This window comes from Herpailurus yagouaroundi, unplaced genomic scaffold (assembly GCF_014898765.1).
Source record: "Herpailurus yagouaroundi ecotype Mexico unplaced genomic scaffold, PumYag 185, whole genome shotgun sequence".
Classification (NCBI taxonomy): domain Eukaryota; kingdom Metazoa; phylum Chordata; class Mammalia; order Carnivora; family Felidae; genus Herpailurus; species Herpailurus yagouaroundi.
Genome location: NW_024412416.1, coordinates 6,415,266 through 6,434,840, shown reverse-complemented (window position 1 = coordinate 6,434,840; position 19,575 = coordinate 6,415,266). Strand labels below are relative to the sequence as shown.

General features: G+C 57.7%; 1 protein-coding gene across 3 annotated transcripts in view; it reads left to right on the top strand.

The window, feature by feature from the left end:
- Positions 1–1,643: 1,643 nt before the first annotated feature.
- LOC121042403 (uncharacterized) overlaps positions 1,644–19,575 on the top strand; it is a 35,676-nt gene continuing 17,744 nt past the window's right edge. Inside the window, exons 1-2 of one of the 3 annotated variants that reach the window (XM_040493679.1) lie at positions 1,644–2,152; positions 18,655–18,740. In XM_040493679.1, coding sequence (XP_040349613.1) covers positions 1,896–2,152; positions 18,655–18,740 — 343 coding nt within the window. In that variant the 5' untranslated portion in view covers positions 1,644–1,895. Of the gene's footprint in view, positions 2,153–8,583; positions 8,773–17,697; positions 18,099–18,654; positions 18,741–19,575 lie in introns of those variants that run through there. The other 2 variants (XM_040493680.1, XM_040493678.1) reach the window with 2 other exon arrangements.

Sequence of the window (19,575 nt, the reverse complement as noted above, 5' to 3'; positions counted from 1 at the left end):
GTGGGTCCTGAGGCTGGAGAGGGTCGGTGGGATATTGGAGACAGACAGCCTGGTTCCAGCCCTGGCACACCCTGGGATCCATTTGTCCTTTTCCCGGTAAACTGAGGAAGAGTAGCCATGCTGGGGAAACTGGCCTGTGAGGCCACAGGGGGCTGGCACTTATGCCTGCCCCCTGAACCTGGACTGCTTCCTTTCACTCTCTTAACTCAGGGCAGGCTTGCACCAACTGGGAGCTGGGGTCTGGGCCCGGAGGAAAGTGGAAGGGGAAATCCAGGCTGTAGGAGTACAGCTGGGAGGCTGGAGAAGTCCAGGGAGGTGTGTCACCGACCTTTCCCTCAACCTCCATTCCTGAGGTCAGGGCTACTGCCTCCTGAAAAGCTGCTTGGCAGATCCAAGTGCCAAGGGGGCAAACGACCCAACTTGGGCAGGACCCTAGCGAGGGTGTACAGGCGGGACAGAGTCAGCCAAAATCATACTAGGCCTGCACTTGTGGTCCAGTCCCTCCAGACAGGGTGAGACCCAGATAACCCTCTCACCATGGAGCAGCATCCCGTGACTCTGCTGCGGCATCCAAAAAAGGCAGCTGAGGGCGGGAGTGGAGAGGATGGGAGGGGGGCCGCCGGCGCCCGGTTTGGCGGGCGCCTCAATGGGCCGCTGGGGCCAGAGCAGCGGCCTAATGGATTCAGGCCTGCCGGGCAGAGGCGCACCCGCCCGCCCGCTCCTGCTCTCAATAGCGGACAATGGAGTCCCGGGGTGACCCGAACAAAGAATTTGGAAGTAGTTAAACTGCAGAACACGTTCTGGGCCTGGGTGCCTCCTTTCAAAGAGAGCGAAGGGAGAAGAAAAGAAAGCACTGGGGGGTGGAGGGGGTGAGAAAATGCCCAGGGGAAAAGTTGGTAGGTCGCCCTAGTTGCCGCCAGCTACCAGACGCCAAGAATTCAATAGGATATGGGGGGAGGGGGAAGTGGCCCAAGTCTGCCTGACCACAGGGAGAGGCTGAGAAAGTTCTCCCAGAGATGACTGGGGTTCCCCAGCCTCCCCAACCCCCACAGCCTTCCATTCGGGGGCCAGGCTCAGGAGCTGGGCTGCCCAGGAAGCCTGAGAGAAGCTTCTCTGGGCTTTGGAGGCTAGAATAGGGGTCAATAGGGGGTGAAGGAAGTGTGTGGGCTTTGTCCTGGTTCCACAGCAGAGACTGAAAATGCACTCTCTTTGGGTCTACCCCTGAGTCTCTCCAAGCCTCTTCTAGCAGTTTCTTTCTGGACAGGTTTCCCTTTCTGATCCCTTTCTCAGAATTTGTTTTTGTTTTTCCTTCCCCATCCAGTTTAGAAAGGCTGGGTACCCCTGCCCCTTGGCTCGCCCCATCCCATACAAGCAGCAATCTAGATTCTTTTGGTGAGAATATTCCTTTTTTTTTTTTCTTTTAAAGTCAGGCCTCTAGGCATAGCAATTAAGGCCAATTATTATTATCTCTTATGTTTTTCTGAACTTTCCCATTTTGCCACAATGAGCACAGTCACAAAATGGGAGAAGGGGAAGACATTTAGAAAAGTAGTGAGTTACACTGATATCCAACAAATTTACAAGAGGAGACTCTGTAGAGGTTATGGAGACCAAAAGAGTAAAATGACAGGAAAAACTGTCAGGAAATGCATTGAGGTGGGAGGGGGGAACAAATCCGCTTTCCCTCTTCTAGCCCTTTCCTCAAGTTGTTCAGAAAAGATAGAAGTAGGGAAGAAGAAAAAAGCCTTAGCGGCCACTGCTTGTGAGAAGTGGTGCCTCTGGAATCAGAGAGAGCGCGCCCCAGCCAGGCGGCTCTCTCCTGCGGGAGGCGCTTGGTTTGCAAGGGGTTAACAGCGTTGCTCGTGAACTTGGCCTGTCTGTCTGGCTCGTGATGGATGGTGAGACCCGCTGACAAGTTCAGCCGGAGGGACCTCCCCTGCTGTGGCGGCGGGAGAAACACGCAGGCGGAAGGGACCCGGGGCGAGCGGTCGGGACGAGCGGGGAAGACTGTAGTTTGGCGTGGCAGGGCGACCGAAAAGGCGAGCTGCTCTGCCTGCCCTCTCGGCTCCCGCCTCCCCTTGACCGCTCGCCTCCTCCGCTGGAGCTTTCCTATACCGTCCTGGAACACCAAAGTTTCCCGGAGCTTCGCGCGGTGAGTCCCACAACCCCCCGCCCTCCCCTGCGGGCAACCGAGAGCAGTGGGGAGCTGGGTGTCGGGAGCCCGCTTCTCAGGAGGCCGAGTTCAGCATTTGGACAGCGGCTCCGGGGCGCTGTCAGCCCTGTGCTTGGAGTTTTCAGGTGCACAGTCCAGGGCGGGTGGGGGAGGGGAAAAGCAGCACTGGGTCTTGGAAAAGCAGCATCAAGCCTGGAGGGAACCCTCGGCCCCGAAAGGGACACCTTTCCGCAAGCCAAAATATTCCTTCCGAGCTTACATGAGGCCCCCCCGGACCGATCAACCCAGCGAAGATACCCTCAGCGTACCAACACTTGCTTAGAGTAAAAAGCCCCCTTTCGGCCCAGAGAGTAGACGCCCCCGTCTCCTCAGCTCTCCATTCTCCCCAAAGCAGCCTGGATGCCTCAGCTTAGAGCTGCCTGCGAGGCTTCCAACCCGCTGCTCGCCACCACCTCCCAGGTTGTCGGTGGCTCTGGACGAGCCTGGCAGCGCGCGGGGGCGGTGCGGGGGGTGGGGGGGAGGACCGAAGGTTTGAATGGCGCCGCGACTCCCCGGGCAAAGCTGGGAGGCAAGCGGGGCGGGGGGAAGGAAGCGCCGGGGCGCGAGGCTGGGCGCCCCTCACAGCTTGCCTCCGCCCCCTCCATTCCGCACTGGTCGGGGTGAGGGGAGGGGGGCGGGGGGAGCCGCGCTGACGTCACTGCGGGCCGTGCCCGCCCGAGAAGGCGGCGCTGGGAGCCGCTCAGAGCCCCGAGAAGCCGCGCGCCGCCAGGAGCCCCCGCACCGCCGCTACCGTGCCCGCCTCCCGCGGCTCTCGGCCGTGCGCCCGCCGAGGCAGGGGCGCCTGGAGAGCGGCCGGAGCCGGGCCTGGGCCCGCGACCGCGCCTCATCAGGGGCCGCGGAGCCGCTATCCCCGCAGCCGCCCCACCCCCGCCGCTGCCTCGCGGGCCCCCGGCCCCCTTCCCGGTCCGTAAGTGCCGCTGCCTGCTGTGTCTCAGCGAGGCTGGGGAGCGGGGGCTAGGGCGCGAGGGCGGTAGCCTCGGCTAGGGCGGCGTCAGGGAGCTGGTCTGGACTGGGAGAGGGGGCTGGGGCATCCCTGCTCGGGCCCCCTTGGGCAGCACCAGCGGCGCGGGGCTTCGCGTCGCTGCCCGGCGGGGTGAGGGGTGCTCTCTGACTGCGGGTGGAAGGCGGGGCTCAGCCTCGGGGGCCTGACCCAACATCCCCTGCAAATCGTCAAGGCCAAGGTCAAGGGTCGTGGGGCAGGGGGAAGCGCCCCGAGGTTAAGACTCTGGGTGTGCAGAAAGGGGAGGGGCGCGGGGCCGGATGGAAGTTGTGGGACTGCAGACAGGTTCACCAGAAAGGAGAGAATGTTTCCCAAGTGAGGCTCCCGGGAGTCTCCGGACCGCCCCCTTCCTCACCTTTGCTCCTGACCCCCCTTCTTTCGTCTCATCCCCTCCCTCGCAAAAAATAATAACCCAGAAAGTGGCTTCCTGAAAAAAAAAATATTTTAAGAAATAATGCAACACACAGCACCCACTCTGGACAAGATTTATGGCACGCTTTCCCCCTCTGTAATGGGAAGTTGTTAGGAAAGCCTTTCTGCTCTGCTCCTCACCCCGCCCAACCCCCGCCCGCGGCCCCCCCCCCCCCCCCCGCACTCCCCACCCTGTGCCCGAGAACAGGCCTCTTGGATCTGTTTGAGGGTGTCTCTGCAGCCTCTTCCAACCCAGGCTCTGAGGAGCTTGGGAAGAATGAGGACAGCAGTGGGGATTGAAGCTGTGGTGAGGGGCTTCTCTGGGAGAAGACATTTGGGGGGAGGGGGATCTAGCCTGGCCTCCCAGCAAAGCAGGGAGGTAGCAGAAGCTGGGAGAGACTGTGGGGTCAGATCATGGGAGTAGTGCGTGCATTCAGAAATACATGGTTTGAGTCCTTGTGACTGGGGAGAAATTCAGGTGCTGGGGCTGAAAGAGAGCCCTTTTTGGAGCCTGCCATATCCTGGATGGAGGTGGGTTCTTGGCTGTAGAAAGGGAAAGGATAGAGTTTGAGGGTCTGGCTTTAAATCAAGGGACAGAGACCAGAGGGTAGGCTAGGTGAGCATTGGGGAGGGGGTGTCATGAGAGGTTCAATGGCAGGAACCTCCATTAGCAATGCCAGCTGCTGCAGACCCCAGGGGAGAGGTGCTGTTCTGCCCAGGCCTTTTCAGGTGGGGTGTTGCTGGGTTTGTGCCCAGCCTGGGCCTCCCCAGAGCCCACACCCTGGATGCCTGAGCCTCAGCTTCTGATAAAAATGAGGCCAGATGTGGAAGCCAGAGAGGGCACTATAGCCCAGGTGACCATGTCAATTTGAAGGTGGGTGTGGAATCCCTGGGGACCCTGAGTGCAGGAAGCTGGGTCCATATGCCTTAGTTCAGTGCTGGACTTCAAGAATCCACACAATAGGAAGACCCAGCTTAATCAGAGCTTGGGCCTGAGGAAGGAACAAGGGAGGGAGGAATAAGGGAGGGAGGAAGCAGTGGGGGGAAAGGGCATCCTGGACCTAGCCTAGGTTGTGACTGGTGATACTGTCTCCTAATTAAGGCCCATAGGGGCTCCAGAAAGGAGTGCTAGTTCCTGGCAAGTGTCAGGTCTCTACTGGAGCTTGGGGGGCTCCATGGATCTCAGGCTCCCAGCCTGATCAGGGCAAGTCTGGTCACAGGATATTGGGTGCTTGAACAGGGCTGTTGGCTAGAGTCAGAACTGTCTACTCTCCTTCCATTTAATCCCTTAATTCACTGTGTCCTGAATTGGGGCAAGGGGAGACACACTCCTGTGGGTCATCACGGCCCCTGTGTAACCACCATCACGCAACAGGAACTTGGGCCAAAGCCAGCTTGGAGCCCAAGCAGCTGAGGTTACCAAATGGGTACAAGAGTGCTTGTATATACATGTGTGTGCACGGGCAAGGTATCTGCCACCTGCCTTAGGCGACTGCTAGATGGGTATACGGGCCAAGTGTGTGGGGGGGGGAGGGGAGACGTTGCAGTTGTATGAATCTGAAGGCGTACAGGGCACACATGTGGCTGCAGCAAGAATGGGCATTTCTATAGACACGGGGATGGGGGTGGGGGCCAGGATCCTCTCTGGCCTTTGATGGAGGTTTGAATATGAAAAATGGAGTCTCTGGCCTTTGGTAGACACACCTAGGAAAGAAGCCTCCTCTTGAGGAGACACCTGCCACTGGGGCGCTCTCTCGGGCTGCTGTTACTTTCTCCTGGTAGCTGCTGATATCCCTGGAGCTCAGGTTCAGGGAGAGACCAGGAAGTTTGGGGCAAATGAAGCTGTGGAGAGAGAGGTCTGATAGGCAGCTCTCAGCACCGTGGCCAGGGCCTGGCCACTACCACAGGCGCTTTGCTATCAGTACCCACACTCAGGCAGACCCAGTGCCTGCTTCCCCATGATCACAGGGCTTGTATTGCAGCCTGTGGGCCCAGGCCAGGGGCTTGGTGTGAGACCAAGTGCATAGAACATGCAGATGAGAGGGTGATGGGGCTAGGGCTGATGGGGTTCTCCCCGCTCCAGTTTGGAATGGGCCTGCCCTAGATCCTGCCACCCTCATCTGATGGTGCCAGATGAGATGTGCCTCCACCCAGCATCATCCTGGATCATTTCCTGGCCCCTGTCTAAACTATGCTAGGCCGTGGAGGCCAGACACCAGGCCACAGAGATTCAGCCAGTCCTGACCCACCAGGGCAGGACCCTCTCTGCAGCCTACTCACCAGATGTCACCGTGGCTTCCTTCCTGGGAGTGGTGCTATGATGGCCAGGTGCTGGAGGTGGAGGTGGAGGGATTCCAAGACAGTCACACTCAAGCAGAGCACAGAAGCCCCCAGCCAGCCTCACCTGCTCCCCACGAAGGGACTCAGTTTCCCAAAAAGGGCAGCAGAGATGTGGCCCTGATGACAGGGCCTCCCACATTTGAATTCAATCCAAATCGGGCTTTTAGTATTTTTCTCCCAGAGCCCCCACCCGCCCTCAGCTTGCCAGTCGGGCCTCCGGCGCCGCTGTGTTACCGTGAGCCTCGCTGAGGAGCCATTTTGTGCAGCATCCTGCTTAAATCACACTCCGAGGGGCTCCTTCCTCGCTCTCTCCCCCCTCTTGTTCCCTCTCCCTTCCTCTCCCGCAGGTGAACCTTGCTTCTCCGCCCCTTCCCGCCTCCGCAGCCCCACCCTTCCCACCCCGGGTGGCCCAGAAGGACTAGGGCTCTGGAGGCCGCCCCCACACACACCAAGATGGGGAGACAGTGCGGGATCTTGGAGCTGCAGGAGGAGGAAAAGCAAGGGGCGCCTCCCAATTATGGTAATCCTTTGGAATTAACTATCTCGGGCCCAAATTCGGGTGGTTCCTTCCCAAGGGCTGCCGCCAGCCTCTCTTGTTTCTCCACTGTTGCCGCTCTGTCTGGCTCATGTTTGCCTTCTGGAAAAAGGGATGTGTATGCAAAATGGGATTTGGAGGGAGATATGTAAATGCCAGGTCTGGTCTGGCACTGGCTGGCTGGGATGGGAGTGCGATGCAGGCCGCCTTGGATTTAGGGTCAGGATGAAAAGTGAGCAATATTGAGATAAGCGGTTGGGCAATGGGAACTTGGCAAAATCAGGAAATTGACAAAACGGAGATGTGTCCTTTTTAGGGGGAAATAGGGGAGAAAAGCATGTTTAGAAAAATCATGAAATCCCTTCCAAACCATCCGCTTCTGCTCTCTTCTTTGGAACCCATTCTGCGGGGATTTGCCTGGCTCAGAGTGGTTCAGTGCCCCAGGCCCTACTAAAATGTACCCTCATATAGATACCTCTGCCCAAGCTTATGGTGGTCCTCACAGACTGCAGCATTAGGGGGCCCTGAGAGGAGAAAACCCATGTATATTGGACCACCAAAAGCTGGGACTTCACCTGCCAGTTTTGCTTCGGAATCTCTCTCTCCCTATATCCTGGACTGATTTTTTTTTTTTTCTGGGAGCATCTGAGAGCAAAGATATCACATTTTTTCATATTTAATCTTTGTGCATCCCTTGAGTGACTGGCAGGGGAAGGTGAATCCCAGCACCCAAGGCTGGAGGGTAGCCGCAGCATTAAGGAGGAAGGGAGGAAGCGAGTGATGGCTGGGGTGAGCGACGAGCGGCATACATGGGCCACTCACCTCTGGAAGGCTGCAAAAGGGGCCTCCTGGTCTGCTGGTCAGGCTCAGTTGGGGGTCATTTTGGGAGATCCAGCGTGGCAGCCCCTTTTCCTGTTGACCCACTTGCTGTTGAGTAGGCCGGGTGTGTGCTGAGAGCCCTAGAAGGAGGGCTGAGGCGCGGCTTTGTGTGTTCATTTTTCGGTGGAACATGAATTTAACCAGCAGCCTGGTTCAGGCCCAGGACGTCTCCAAGCCGGCGGACACAATCGGTTGTACCTTCCTGAATTCTTCGAAAGAGGAGGGACCCCGCGGCAGGGTATAGTGGGCACCAGGGCCTAGCCCCAGTGCGGCATGGCTCGGAACACTATGGGTGGGACATCGACCCTCGCGCTTAGTTCCTCCCTCCACTCTCAATTTCCGCGCGTGGGCTGGTGCTGGAAGGTGCCGGGCGTGGGGAGAAGAGGGAAGTTAAAGGTGAACCGGCTCCTACCCTCGGCTTAAGGCCTTTCAAGTGCGCACTTGGCCGCCCTGGAGAGACCTTTACCACGCCCCACCACGTGTGTCCCTAAACCTCCTCACCAGAGCTCCCTAACTCTGAAGGTTCGCGGTGGCTGCCAGGCTCCCTGGCGTTTGGGGAAAGCAGAGGAGTCTGGGGGAGGGGAAAGGCCAGACGGTGCGCACACAGGAGCGCAGCCCTAACGCATTTCAGGGCAGAGTAGACGCTCTCTCCGCCTCGGGGAAGGAAAGCCGTGAACGCCGAGGCCATTGTAAGGCTGGGTGGTGCGGAGCGCGGGAAGGGGGCTGGGATTTGAATGAGAGCCTGTGATTGGCCGATCCCTGGACTGACGTCACTTCCCCGCGGGGCGATTAGCGTGCGAGAGGAGGGCTGGCGGTCCAGTGCGCTGGGGGCGGCCGCGGCGCCCGAGGCTGCCGAAGCGCACCGCGCGGGTGCCCTCAGTGCGCCCTGGGACGCCGTCGGAGCGGGCTGCAGGCGCGGGTGCCCACACGCACAGAACGGGGAGCCGGGGAGGGACGCGCTAGGAGGGCGAAGGAGGGAGGGAGGGGACTGGGCGGGGGCTGCCGGCCTTGGCTATGGGAGTCAGTGTGTCTGTGTGTCCGTCGGTCCCCTCTGGCTCTCCGCGTGCGCCTGGGGCTCCGGGAGCGGCGCCCGCTCCGGTTCCCGCGCCCAGAGGGCAGCGGCACGTGGGGACCACGGCGCGGCAGCGGCGGTGGCGAAGGGAGGCCCGTTTCTCTCTTTGGTTATCTAGCTGTATGAGTGCCACAGAGCCGTCATAAAGCTAGATAACCGAAAGTAGAAATGACTCTCACAACTTCTGTGTGCGAGCGCCCGCCCCGCTGGCCGCCCCGGCCCGCACGAGCCAGAGGAACCCAGAGGAGCCCAGTGCCGGCCCAGCGGACTCCAGCCCGGCGGAGCGGCCGCGCCCGGACCAGGTACCTGACCTCGGCTCTCTCTCCAGGGACACTTTCCGTACCCTGGAGGAACTTGCCAGCTTTCCCCCTACTCCTCCTCTTTCCCCGCCCCCACTCCATCCCTCAGCGCCAAAGCAGGAACCCCAAAGTGGAGAGGACAGGGGGAAGGGAGGGGGTTGGGGTTGCAGAGGGGTCGCTGGCGGGGAAGGCACCAGCCTTCTCCTTCACCCCATAAATCAGGCTGGAACAATCCTCTCCCGGAGCTGCGGACGGGGATTTTGGGATGCAAATGCGATGGGAGAGAGACAGCGGCCGGTAGGGGGTGGGGGTGGGGGGATTGAAGGGGTGGGCAGGGGGCTGCCCCGCCGCTAACAAAGCGGCCTTTATCGAATTATTCGAGGAGTCAGCCCCTGAGCGCCATTAGCATACGGCTTGGGGGTTGCCGGAGCTTCGCCCCTCGGTGAGGTCAAGTTCTTGATAATTTGATCACTTTTCACGGGCTCTGGCAGCTGCCTTTGTGTGCAGTTGGGGGGTCTGTGTGCAGCGTGAAGCGGAGCAGAACTGGCGAGGAGTGCGCTCAATGGCTAGGGGCCGGGGCGGGGGCCTCCCTCCCCGACGGGCGGGCCCTGCCCTGCATACAAACCAAGGGGGGGGGGGGGGGGGGGCCCCCGGGACGGAGCCCAACCCCGCGCCACCTCTGCACCAGCCCTGGCCAGGCCACTCCCGCCCGAGCCTCCCCAACTTCCCTGAGTGGTTAAGGTGCAGGCAGTCTCCCAGCGTCATTCCCCCCCCTCCCCCCCCCCCCCCACATAAGATGTATTACAATGTCTAGCAAATAAAAAAGCAATTGGGGGAAATCTGCATTCCGTTCCCATGGCAACCCAAGGCAGCGCACCCGGCCACTCAGGCTCCCAGCCCCTCTTAGCTGGGTGTGGGGAGTGGGGCCGCCCCTGATCACTGCATGGGGATCTAGGTCCCATGTAGCAAACAGTGCTGGGGGCCCTCCTGAGGCTCTTACCTACCTCCAGGTTACTGTTTTCCTCTGACACCTCAACTTGTCCTGAAGCTCGGGGCTCCCGGAAGCTTGGGGAACCACCTGGGCTCCTGGAGGATGAGTGGCTGTAGAGCCAGCCCTGGACCCTACCTTGCCTCAGGGAAGAAAGATTCAGCCCCCTTGATGGTTTGGAAGGCTTTCTAGGTTTGTGGGTGTGTGAGCGCTGTGACAGGCAGGTTGGAAGGAACTTGAGCCACCACCCAGACACGACCCCCATCCCCTTGCCCTTATATACACCAGGAAACATGTGGAAGTCTGAAATGACTCCTCCAGAGGCATAGAGCTCGGAAGGGCAGAGCTCGGCCCAGGCCACTTCACCCCCATCTTGGCCCGCTTCATTCCTCAGAGCCTCTTCCTCAGTTATTTATAAGGCCCTTATTTCCAGCTCCTACCCAGAACCTGCCCAAGTCCTCTTGTAACAATAGAAATCTTTTTCTACTCCCATTCCTTCAAGCACCCCCACCCCTTGTGTTTGGCCTCTGCTTAACAAAATTATTCTGAAAGTAGGTTGGATGTGTAAAAGGGGAAAATTCAAATAGTGTGAAAGGGAGATCCGTGGGCCCTGGGAAGAGGAACTTCGAGGCTAAGGTGGCTGGTGGAGTGAGACTTTGCACTATACCACCTTTCGAATTGTGGACAACATGGATGTGTTAGCTATTGAAAATAAAAATGAAATACGAAAACAAAAGAACAGGCAGGAAAGTCAGTTGCCCTTCCTCTGTCCCCAGTTCTCCTCCCCAGAGATAATCACCAGGTAGAAGGTTTTCACGGATCCTGCGTGTCTCTTCTCCCCCCTCTTAAAAGCCAGTCTCCCTTTTTTCCTGGGAAGAGGCTGGAGAAGGGTGACCAGTGTGATTCAGGATCCACCAGGCCTTGGGCGGCATACCCTGGGCTGCCCTTCCCTTCCAAGCGCACCTGCGAGCCAAGGCTCCGATCCTGACCTCATTTCGCAGGAAACCAGAGCAGCTCTTCCCACCCCCTCGCCCTGCGCTCCCTGCCTCCCTTGCTAGCCAGCTGGCCCTGGGCCCTGGGGCTTCCGTCTTCCTTTCCCACCCACCCCCATCCCTTTGCTATTTTGCAAGAACTAGTCCTTCTACCAGGAGCCTAGAGGCTTTGCAGCCTCACAGCTGTGTCTATGCAGTTCAAATGAGTTTTTTTTTTTTATTTTTGTTTTTATTTTTAAACACCAGGGTTCCAAACCGTCCAGGCAGTTCTGAAATCTGGGTCCGGGGGGAGGAGGAGTCTGCGCAAGGGAAAATGCGGTTTTCTTTCCGCTTTCTACGAAAATCCGTTGATGCAAACCTCCCAGGTCAGGGGACGGATCCCAGCGGCGGGGCATCAGCGGGCTGTGTGCGCTGGAATCTTAATCTCCCGGACCCGCCCCACACCCACCAGAAACGGCCCTCTGAGACAGGCCAAGCCTCCCGAGTTCGGCCTCCGGGTATGAATGCCTTCCCCTAAAGGGCCACGTTCAAATCCCCTCCGGACACTTGAAGTCTCAGGAACAGGCTCAAATCGGTGCCTCACCCCATGAAACCTTTTCTGACTTGCCCGGGCCTGAAGGAGCCCTTCTCAGCCCTTGTCCCCATGCCCCAGGGAAGCCTTCCCCCAGGCCTCCTCTGGCCCCTCGGCTCCGCATGTTTGGGCTTCACTTTTGTCCAAAGTCTGCACTACTCCTCTCCACCTTGCCCCAATCCGAAAAGGCTTTGGGGAACCTGAAAACGCAATTGAAGCTTCAGCTTGAAAGCCAGAATTGATTGGGATCTCAGAGATGCTCTTCACCCAACCCCTTTCACTTGACATCTAGAAATACCGAGCTCAATGAGGCCCAGTGGCTCGCCAAAGGTCGCACAGCAAGCCACTGGTGGGGCAGAGATCAGGGCAGCCACCGAGGTGACCGAGGCAGCAAGGGCTTGCTTCTCGCTGGTCCAGGAACTCCCAACCCCGAACGACTGTAGGATCTGGCGGGCCTCTGCCCCGGCGAATGGAAAGCTGGCATCGCCGGGCGCCGCCGAAAGTCAGGCTGCGGCGCGACCAGAGGCCTGGTGCCGGCTGGCTGGGGAGCTGTCCGCGGCCGCGGCCTGACCTCCCGGGAAATGGGACCAGAGCGCGGAGGGAGCGAGGCCAGGAGGCCTCCCAGGGCCCAGCCGCGACGCTGAAAAGCATGAAGGGTCGGAATTAGGCGCTCATTTAGCGAGCGTTACTAATCCGAAGTTACAGCGCTAATTCCCTGATCCGGCCGCTCCCACACGCAGCGCGGGGATTAGACGCGCGGCCGCCGCCCCGCCCCGCCCTCACACCCCCAAACGCGCCCGCCCCGCGCCCTCGGGTCCGCGGGCTCCGGGCTAATCCGGCGCGCTGCGCTCGCCCGGCCCGAACGTGCCACGGGGCGGGCCCAGCCAGCTGGGGTGTGTGCCGGCCCGCGCGCCCCGGGCCGGGAGAGGCGGGAGGGGGCGGCCCCGGCGGGATCTGTGCGCCCTCCGGGACCCAGGCGGCGCGGCGCGGCGCGGGGCCGGAGAGCCGCCCGGATTTCTGCAACCCGGGGCTGCGCTCCCACGGCGGCGGCCCCTCGGAGGCCGCGGCGCCATTTTAATAGCCTTCATTTCCCCCCTTGGCATCTCGCGCGCGTGCATGTGTTGGGGTGTCTCTGCCCCCCATCCCGCCTTGACTTTACCCCCAGCCCCCCAACCCCGGCAGCCTGGATAGAGTGACCAATCAGCTCTGGCCCAGGGTGGGATGCGCGTCACCATGGCGACGGCCAGGGCGCCCTGGCAGTGCCGCCCATCGCAGAGGGCGAGTCTTGACGGCGCCTGGACGGGTAGGAAGGAGGGGAGGAGACGGGTGGAGGAAGGCTGTGGCACCTCCCCACGCCCACCGCATTCTGCCTAGGGTCAGTTCAGTTTGGGTCGGGCAGGAGGACGTTGGAAGATATGGGCAGGGCCTTCGGAGGGCCCCGAGTTTGTCCCGCAGGGGCGCTTTTGGGAGGATTCCCATTACTCCGAGGTCTACTCCCCTCCGTTATTTTCCTCTTGGTCCAAAATCCCACCCTGGTCTATCTCTCAACCTCTTCTACCTCTCTCTTCCTAAGTGGTGTTCAGGAGCTCTCAGAGGTTTCCCCCACCTTGCCTTGCCATTGAGTGCTGTGATTTGGAGCAAGTCACTTCCCCTCTCTGAGTCTTAGTTTTCTCGTCCATAAGATGGGCCGGTGTGTAGGCTCATCACGGAGAGCATCCAGTGGATGCTCTACCAGCGTTAGAGACCCGGCTCCCAAAGCCGAGAGGGCAAGACCCTGGAGGGCAGAACTCAGAACTTGGGGATGTCCTTTCTGTCTGGGGGCAGCCAAGTTTGGGAGTCTCATGGCTTCCTAGAGCCAGCTTTTCATCTCTCCTCCAGACAGCTGGGAATCAGAGAGAAGGGGAGGGTGTTTAAAAATAGAGCCAGGGTGGGGGCTGTGGCTGGAACAAAACCTTGGTCAGTGGCGCTGAGAATGGGCCGTTGCACCTCCTATAGCGCTGGTTCCTTCCTTCCAGGCCGGTCCGGCTTAAGCACCACTTTAAGTGGTCCCGGCATTCACTGGCCGGCCCCTCACCGCAATTGAGCCGCAGGGGTTTGAAAAGAGGGCCAGGGCCTCAATGACAGGACCTTGGGCCAGGCTAATTGGTTTTGGTTCAAGGGGATACTGGATTTGTGAAAAGCTCCAAACTGCCTTTCCCACGCCAGAGCCAGGCCACGGCTTTAAGGAGAAGGGTTTGAGGAGTTTGGGGCCCAGGCGAGAAAGCTGGGAGCCAGGTGCCTCCAGCTGAAGATCCTTTCCTAATGGCCAAGACATTTCTCTGCTTGGAGGGTGGGGAGTTGGTACAAGGCACCTCGTGGGTGCAGGCAGGTTCTCCTAACCCTGTCACACACACATGTGGCGGTGTCTAGAAAGGGACCCTCGTCTCTGAGCCTTTTGCATACCTTAGTGGTGGAATGGCCTTGTTTTTCCCCCCGCTGGAATCATCCAGTAATTGTCTAGCTAATAGTTCTTGTCCCCAGACCTGGACTAAAGCTAGGCTTGTAGACTCTGGGAGAATCCTGGACTCTATCCTGAGGCGGGCAGTGCGTTTGTCTCAAGGTACCCAGCTTCTCTGTCTTTAAATGTTCCTAAGCTACCCTGGGCATTGGCAACAATGTAGAGATGACAAACAGGGGGCCTTGGGTTATTTTATTTATTTATTTTTAAATAAAGGGTTAACCACTTCTTTATATTTAAAAATTAAGCATTAATTGTATTATGACAAGCCCATCGTTATTGTAGATAATGTTAGTGTAAATACTTTGGAGCATATATCTTGAGGTATACCAGATTTCTACGTGTTTGGACCAAATGATTGCACATCTGTGTATATAATATATCTATTCTTGTATATATAAGGTCTGCATATCAAATCGTACACTTATATGACCATCAGTTATATTAAGGATGGTGGCAGGGTTGAGGGGGAGCTATAAAAAAAATCAGTCCCATTTAAAATGACGTTGCATTGACTGAGACCCGCTTCTCGTGGTTCATTGTGTGTTGAAGGGAGCATTTCTAAGTAATCACCAGCTAAGAAACCCCCTACCCTCTTTATTATCCTCCACATTTTTCTCCATGTTTGCCCACTTGAGGCATATGGTAAGTAGGAGAAAGGCACTTTGAAGAGATATAGAACTCTGTGTATCACATTTTCCATTTTTATTTCAATTTTTAATTGCCCAGAGCCTAATTTCTTTGGGCCTCTGCTGATTTGCACATTTGAGATTCATGTGTAAATATGCATGTGGCACGTGTGCACGCCTGGGCCTCCTTATCACAAAGTGTGCTCTCTCGGTGTTTAAATACACACAATCCACATCGACACACGATTATGGGCTTGCGTATTTGCCTCTTCTCCAGAATCAGGTTAATTTTCCCTCTGCTAATCCTCAAACCCATTAAGTTCCCTCCACCACCCCACCACCCCCACAAAAAAAATCGAAAACCCTACCACAGACCAGTGGCCTCACCCCACTTCTCCAGCAGGCGGGGTGCTGGAGTGAAGGTTCCTATTAGGCAGACTTCATTAATGTTACCAAATATACCCCAGCACATTTACTCGTCTACTGTGAAGTATTATCATAAATAATTAAAATTAAACTGCACTTGTCAAAATAAATGAACAAAGTAGAGTTAGTGATGTCTCTGCCTTGATTTGCTTGCCTCGGTTTGCTTAGTCACTAATTTGAAGAAAAGAAGAAAGACGGAAGGAGAGAGAGGAGGGAAGACAGAAGAGACCGCCAGGGGAAGAGGACAGGAGAGATGTGGAAAGAAACCTAGGAAAACCCCTACCGTCTCTGCCCTTAGGTTTCCAGTCATTAGGGCGCTCTGGGAGGCTGGAGTGCGGCCTCTAACGTCGGCTCATAATGAATATTGAGGTGTGGATGTGGAAGGAGGGATTTCTTTGTTTACTGAGGAATGGCCATGGGAATGGGGGAGAGGATTGCCTTTGGGGATTAAGGAGTGGGCTTTGTTTTTATGAAGGGCCTTACTTCTTTTCTGAAGTTTTCTGCAGCTAATTGATTCAATTCAGACATTCCTCCTCCCTACTTGGCCAGCCAAGGCTGTGCGTTTGTGAGATGTGCACAGCCCCATTTCCCCATCTGCTCTGGCCCCTTTCTCCACGGTGACCCTTGAAAAGGGTGTGAACATTCACATTGGGGGATATCACAGGCTATAGACAAATCAGTTAGGGGCCAAGGCCTTTGTATGTGTATGTGTGTGAGATAAGCCACGTGCATAATACACCTGAATATATATTATTCAAAGTATAATTTACATATAGAAACAGATCATAGCTATACAGTTGTATGGATTCTGACAAGTGCATTTTACACCTATGTAGCCAACACTCAGATGGACGGCCTTTCCCTCACTTCCAGAAGCTTCCTTCCTGCCTCTTCTCACTCAATCCCTGCTTACCTGCCTTCTGATGCCTCTTACCGTGGATTACTTTGACCTATCTAGAATTCGACACACATGGAATATATCCTAGGACTTTTTTTTTTTTTTTTTAAGGCTTGATTTCAAGTCTGGAGGGAGCACTGTCCTCAGAGGCCTGGCTGAGCGAGTGTCCAGATTTCATGTTTACAGTCACATTGGACTTGCGCTAAACACTTTCCCCTCGGATGGGCCCAGAAGTCAAACCTGTAATTAAATTTGGGGGAGGGGTTGCTGATTTGGGCTGGTCTTCTGCCAGGACAGCCCTGTTCTCACCCGAGGTCTGTTAATGAGCTGGGGACAGGTGAGCCTCACACATTCCAACTTGCCTCTCTTCAGCGGCATCCAGGAGCCTACGGAGAGCTATTAATGGAAGGTGCCGGCTTTGTGCTAATTAGAACTTCCTTTCAGCTTCCATCTGCACAGGCCCTCTGACCCCTCAGTGGTCAGCGTCACCCCTCCCCATCAGCTTGCAACTTAGTCTTGCGCCCCTTCCCTATGAATTAGGGGGTGCTGTGAGTGGAGCTGCTCTCCTCTGTCTCCAGCCAAACCCCGGGGCTTTGTGTGTTGCAGGAATATACAGGGTGCCATTTCTCGAGTCTTCTCTGTCTTGTTAGGGTGGAGATGCACTGCAAGTGGGGCAGGGGCTCAGACACCACAGCCATCCTCCTGGCTAGGCTGGTCTCACACCACCGATTTGGGTTTATTTTGAAAGGGACCCGCTATCCTCCGCCCCCTGGGGAGTGTGGCTGCAGACCCTTGTGCCCTCCATCCCCCCTCCCAGGTTCCCGGTGCCTCCCAAGTCTGGTTGTACCCACCCGGTCTCGTCTCAACCTTCAGGTGCCCCTTTATTACCTCAGGCAGCCTGGGGGTGGGGGCTGTGTGCCTGGCTCTCTTCTGAAAAAGCCCAAACTTGCGATTTCCTAAAATTTATTTCACATCAGGCCCAATGGGCATAATTTTTTAAATGGAGGTTGTCTCTTACAGAGGCTTCATTGAAAAAAAAAAAAAAAGAAAGAAAGAAACATTAACGTCACATTAACGTCATTTAAAGAAAAAGCGCCTCTCAGCTTTGGAGGCTGGGGGAGTTAGGGCTTTCTGCCTGATTATCAGTTGGGATGAAATCTTTTGCAGGAAACCAGAAAGAGGGGTATTTCCTTGCAATGTTCCTCTTTTTAGCTCCTGAATCTCCTCAGGTCTCCATTGGGGTTGTGTGTAAAAATATCATGGCCAATCTGCGCCTTCATCTCATTTTCTCCTGCGTGAATTATCCTGGTAATAATGCAGGTCACCCACTTCTTTGGCTGTGTAGACTGGGATTTAAAATTTTTTTTAACGTTTATTTATTATTGAGAGACAGAGAGACACAGAGCGTGAGCAGGGGAGGGGTAGAGAGAAGGGGAGACACAGAATCCGAAGCAGGCTCCTAGCCGTCAGCACAGAGCCCCACATGGGGCTCGAACCCATGAACTGTGAGATCATGACCTAAGCCGAAGTCAGTCACCTAACCAACTGAGCCACCCAGGTGCCCCAGGACTGGGATTTTTAAAAATCAGGAGTGGATTATTGGCCAGCATGAGGTTTTGCCAGATTCCCCCAAGGTTCTGGACTCAGGCTAAAGAATTAGGATGGAAATGCCTCTGGAGTGCCCAGAAAGGCTGCAGGAATTTCTTGTTCTCTGGTCATGGGGAGAGCAGGGGGACTGGCCTGTGGCCTTTCCGTCCCTAGGGGTGACAGTTCCTGAGCCGAGACGCTAGAGTGGAGGACCCAGGGCAATCCTAGACTGGGTTAACAAACTGGCAATCCACATCTATAAGGGCAGCAGCTCATTGGGTGGGGGAGGATGCCCACACCTGTGAGGCAGGGTTTTTTTGGGGGGTGGGGGGGAGGCATGCTTTTGCCATTGCAACTCAGTGTATCCTTGACAAGACACATCACCTCTCTAGACTTGTTTCCCCTCATCTGTGAAATGGGGGTGACATAAGTAACTGTACCTCCAGGGCTCATGTGAGAATTAAGTAAAATATACAAATGAAGTGCCTGGTATACAGTGGGCGCTGAGCAAATGGTAGCTCTTTCTCCAGGCTGGAGCAGGGGGTGCATATGAATGTCTGGATATGAAGTTGAAACCTCCACCAGCTGGAGAGAGTGAAAGCACCAATAAATGGCCAGAGTTTTGTGGAGAATTGACCAGCTGCCTTCTTTCCCCAGCGCCTGCCATACCAACTGGTCCTGAACTGGGAGACGTATTAGGACTCCAGGGAGCACCCTGTTGGAAGGGGGGTCGGGGCAGGTGTAAGTTCCTTGCTTGGCTGGCCGGGGAAGCGTACATGCGAGTGTCCTTAGAGATTTGAAGGGAGCAGGATCCAGATTGACTTGCGAGGCCAAGAGGACGCCGCCAGGAGGCCCACTTTAGCTTGGGTTCTGCATTTCTAACATTTGGGCTTCCGGAAAATGGCCCGGGGTCCCGGTTCGGGCAGGTTTCGAGCGTCAGGACTCAGGAGCTGTGCTGTCGGGGAAGCCGGGGTTGTCCTAGGGCGGTCGCCGGCAGGCTCTCCGCGATGCGCTTGGCCTTAGGTGCACGGAGGTGTCTCACCTCACGGGTGGCTGGATGCCTGGCCCGCTGGCGGTAAGGAGCTCCGGGGCCGGGACGGAACCCCCTTACCCAGTACTGGACTTCCTTCTCGCGCCCTGGGCGAGCGAGACTGAGATGCGGTGTGCGCCCAGCAGCCGCCCCGGGCTGTTGTCGTGACCTGGAGGACGCGCGTCCCCTACCCCCGCCTCCGAGGGGGCCGCAGCACGCTTCTAGGTGGGTGTGGGGGGCGCCTGATGTCTCCTTTCTGTTTTACAGCTACTCCCCTGCAGGCGCCTCCCTCCTCTTCTCGGGCACGAACTTGCCGTCAGCAACCGTTCGTAGGAGGGCGTGCGGGTGGAAAGGTGAGTGGCCAGAGCCGGGGTGTGGGAAGAGGAGCTGTACGCCCGCACCCTCGCTCTGCCCGGGGGTGCCAAGAGCGGGCGCGCGGGCCGGCAGTCCGGAGTTTGGGAGATTCCACCAGCAGATCGGTGGAGCGTCTGTGTTTTTTACCTTGGTCCCCCAAAAAGGCAACTCCTCCTCCTCCCTAGGCCCGGATCCGGTGTCATCCCCGTCCGCGTCCCTCCCCAACACGCCGGGAGCGGGTTAAGCACACACCTAACAGGCACTCTGGGCTCTGTGATACAGTTCGGCGGAGCACGGCGTGGGGCTCCCAGTAGGCGCCCAGTAAAGGCGGCCCTGATTCTGGCCTCCGACGCGGCCTCCTGGACGCCGGGGGGCTCTCCCCGTCGGCGTTCCGCGGCAGTCCGAGGCGCGCAGCCCCGGAGCCTTACCCTTCTACCTGGGGTGGCGCGGCGGCCTCCCGCCGGCCACGCAGCAGCCGGGCCGCAGCCGCACTCTCCGGGCTGCAGAGAGCGGGCTGAGCGGCGCGCACGCGGGGCCGCTCCCGCGCCTCGTGTACGCCGGGACGCCGCGTGGGCCTACGGCCTTCGGACTCCGCGGTGCCGCTGGCCACGGAGCGTGGGCGCGGGGAGGGGGGCCGCGCACACCGGACCCCGGGCCGGGCGGGGAGGCGGGCGCCGCGGGGCCGGGAGGCCATTTTGAGAGAGCGAGGAGCGGCGGCAAGATGGCTGCGTGGGCACGAGGTAGGTCGCGGCGCGGCCCACAGGAGCGGAACGCGCGTCGAGCGCGCCCGCCCGGCCGTCCCCGCCGCCGCGCTCCGGGCGAAGGCCCTTCGGC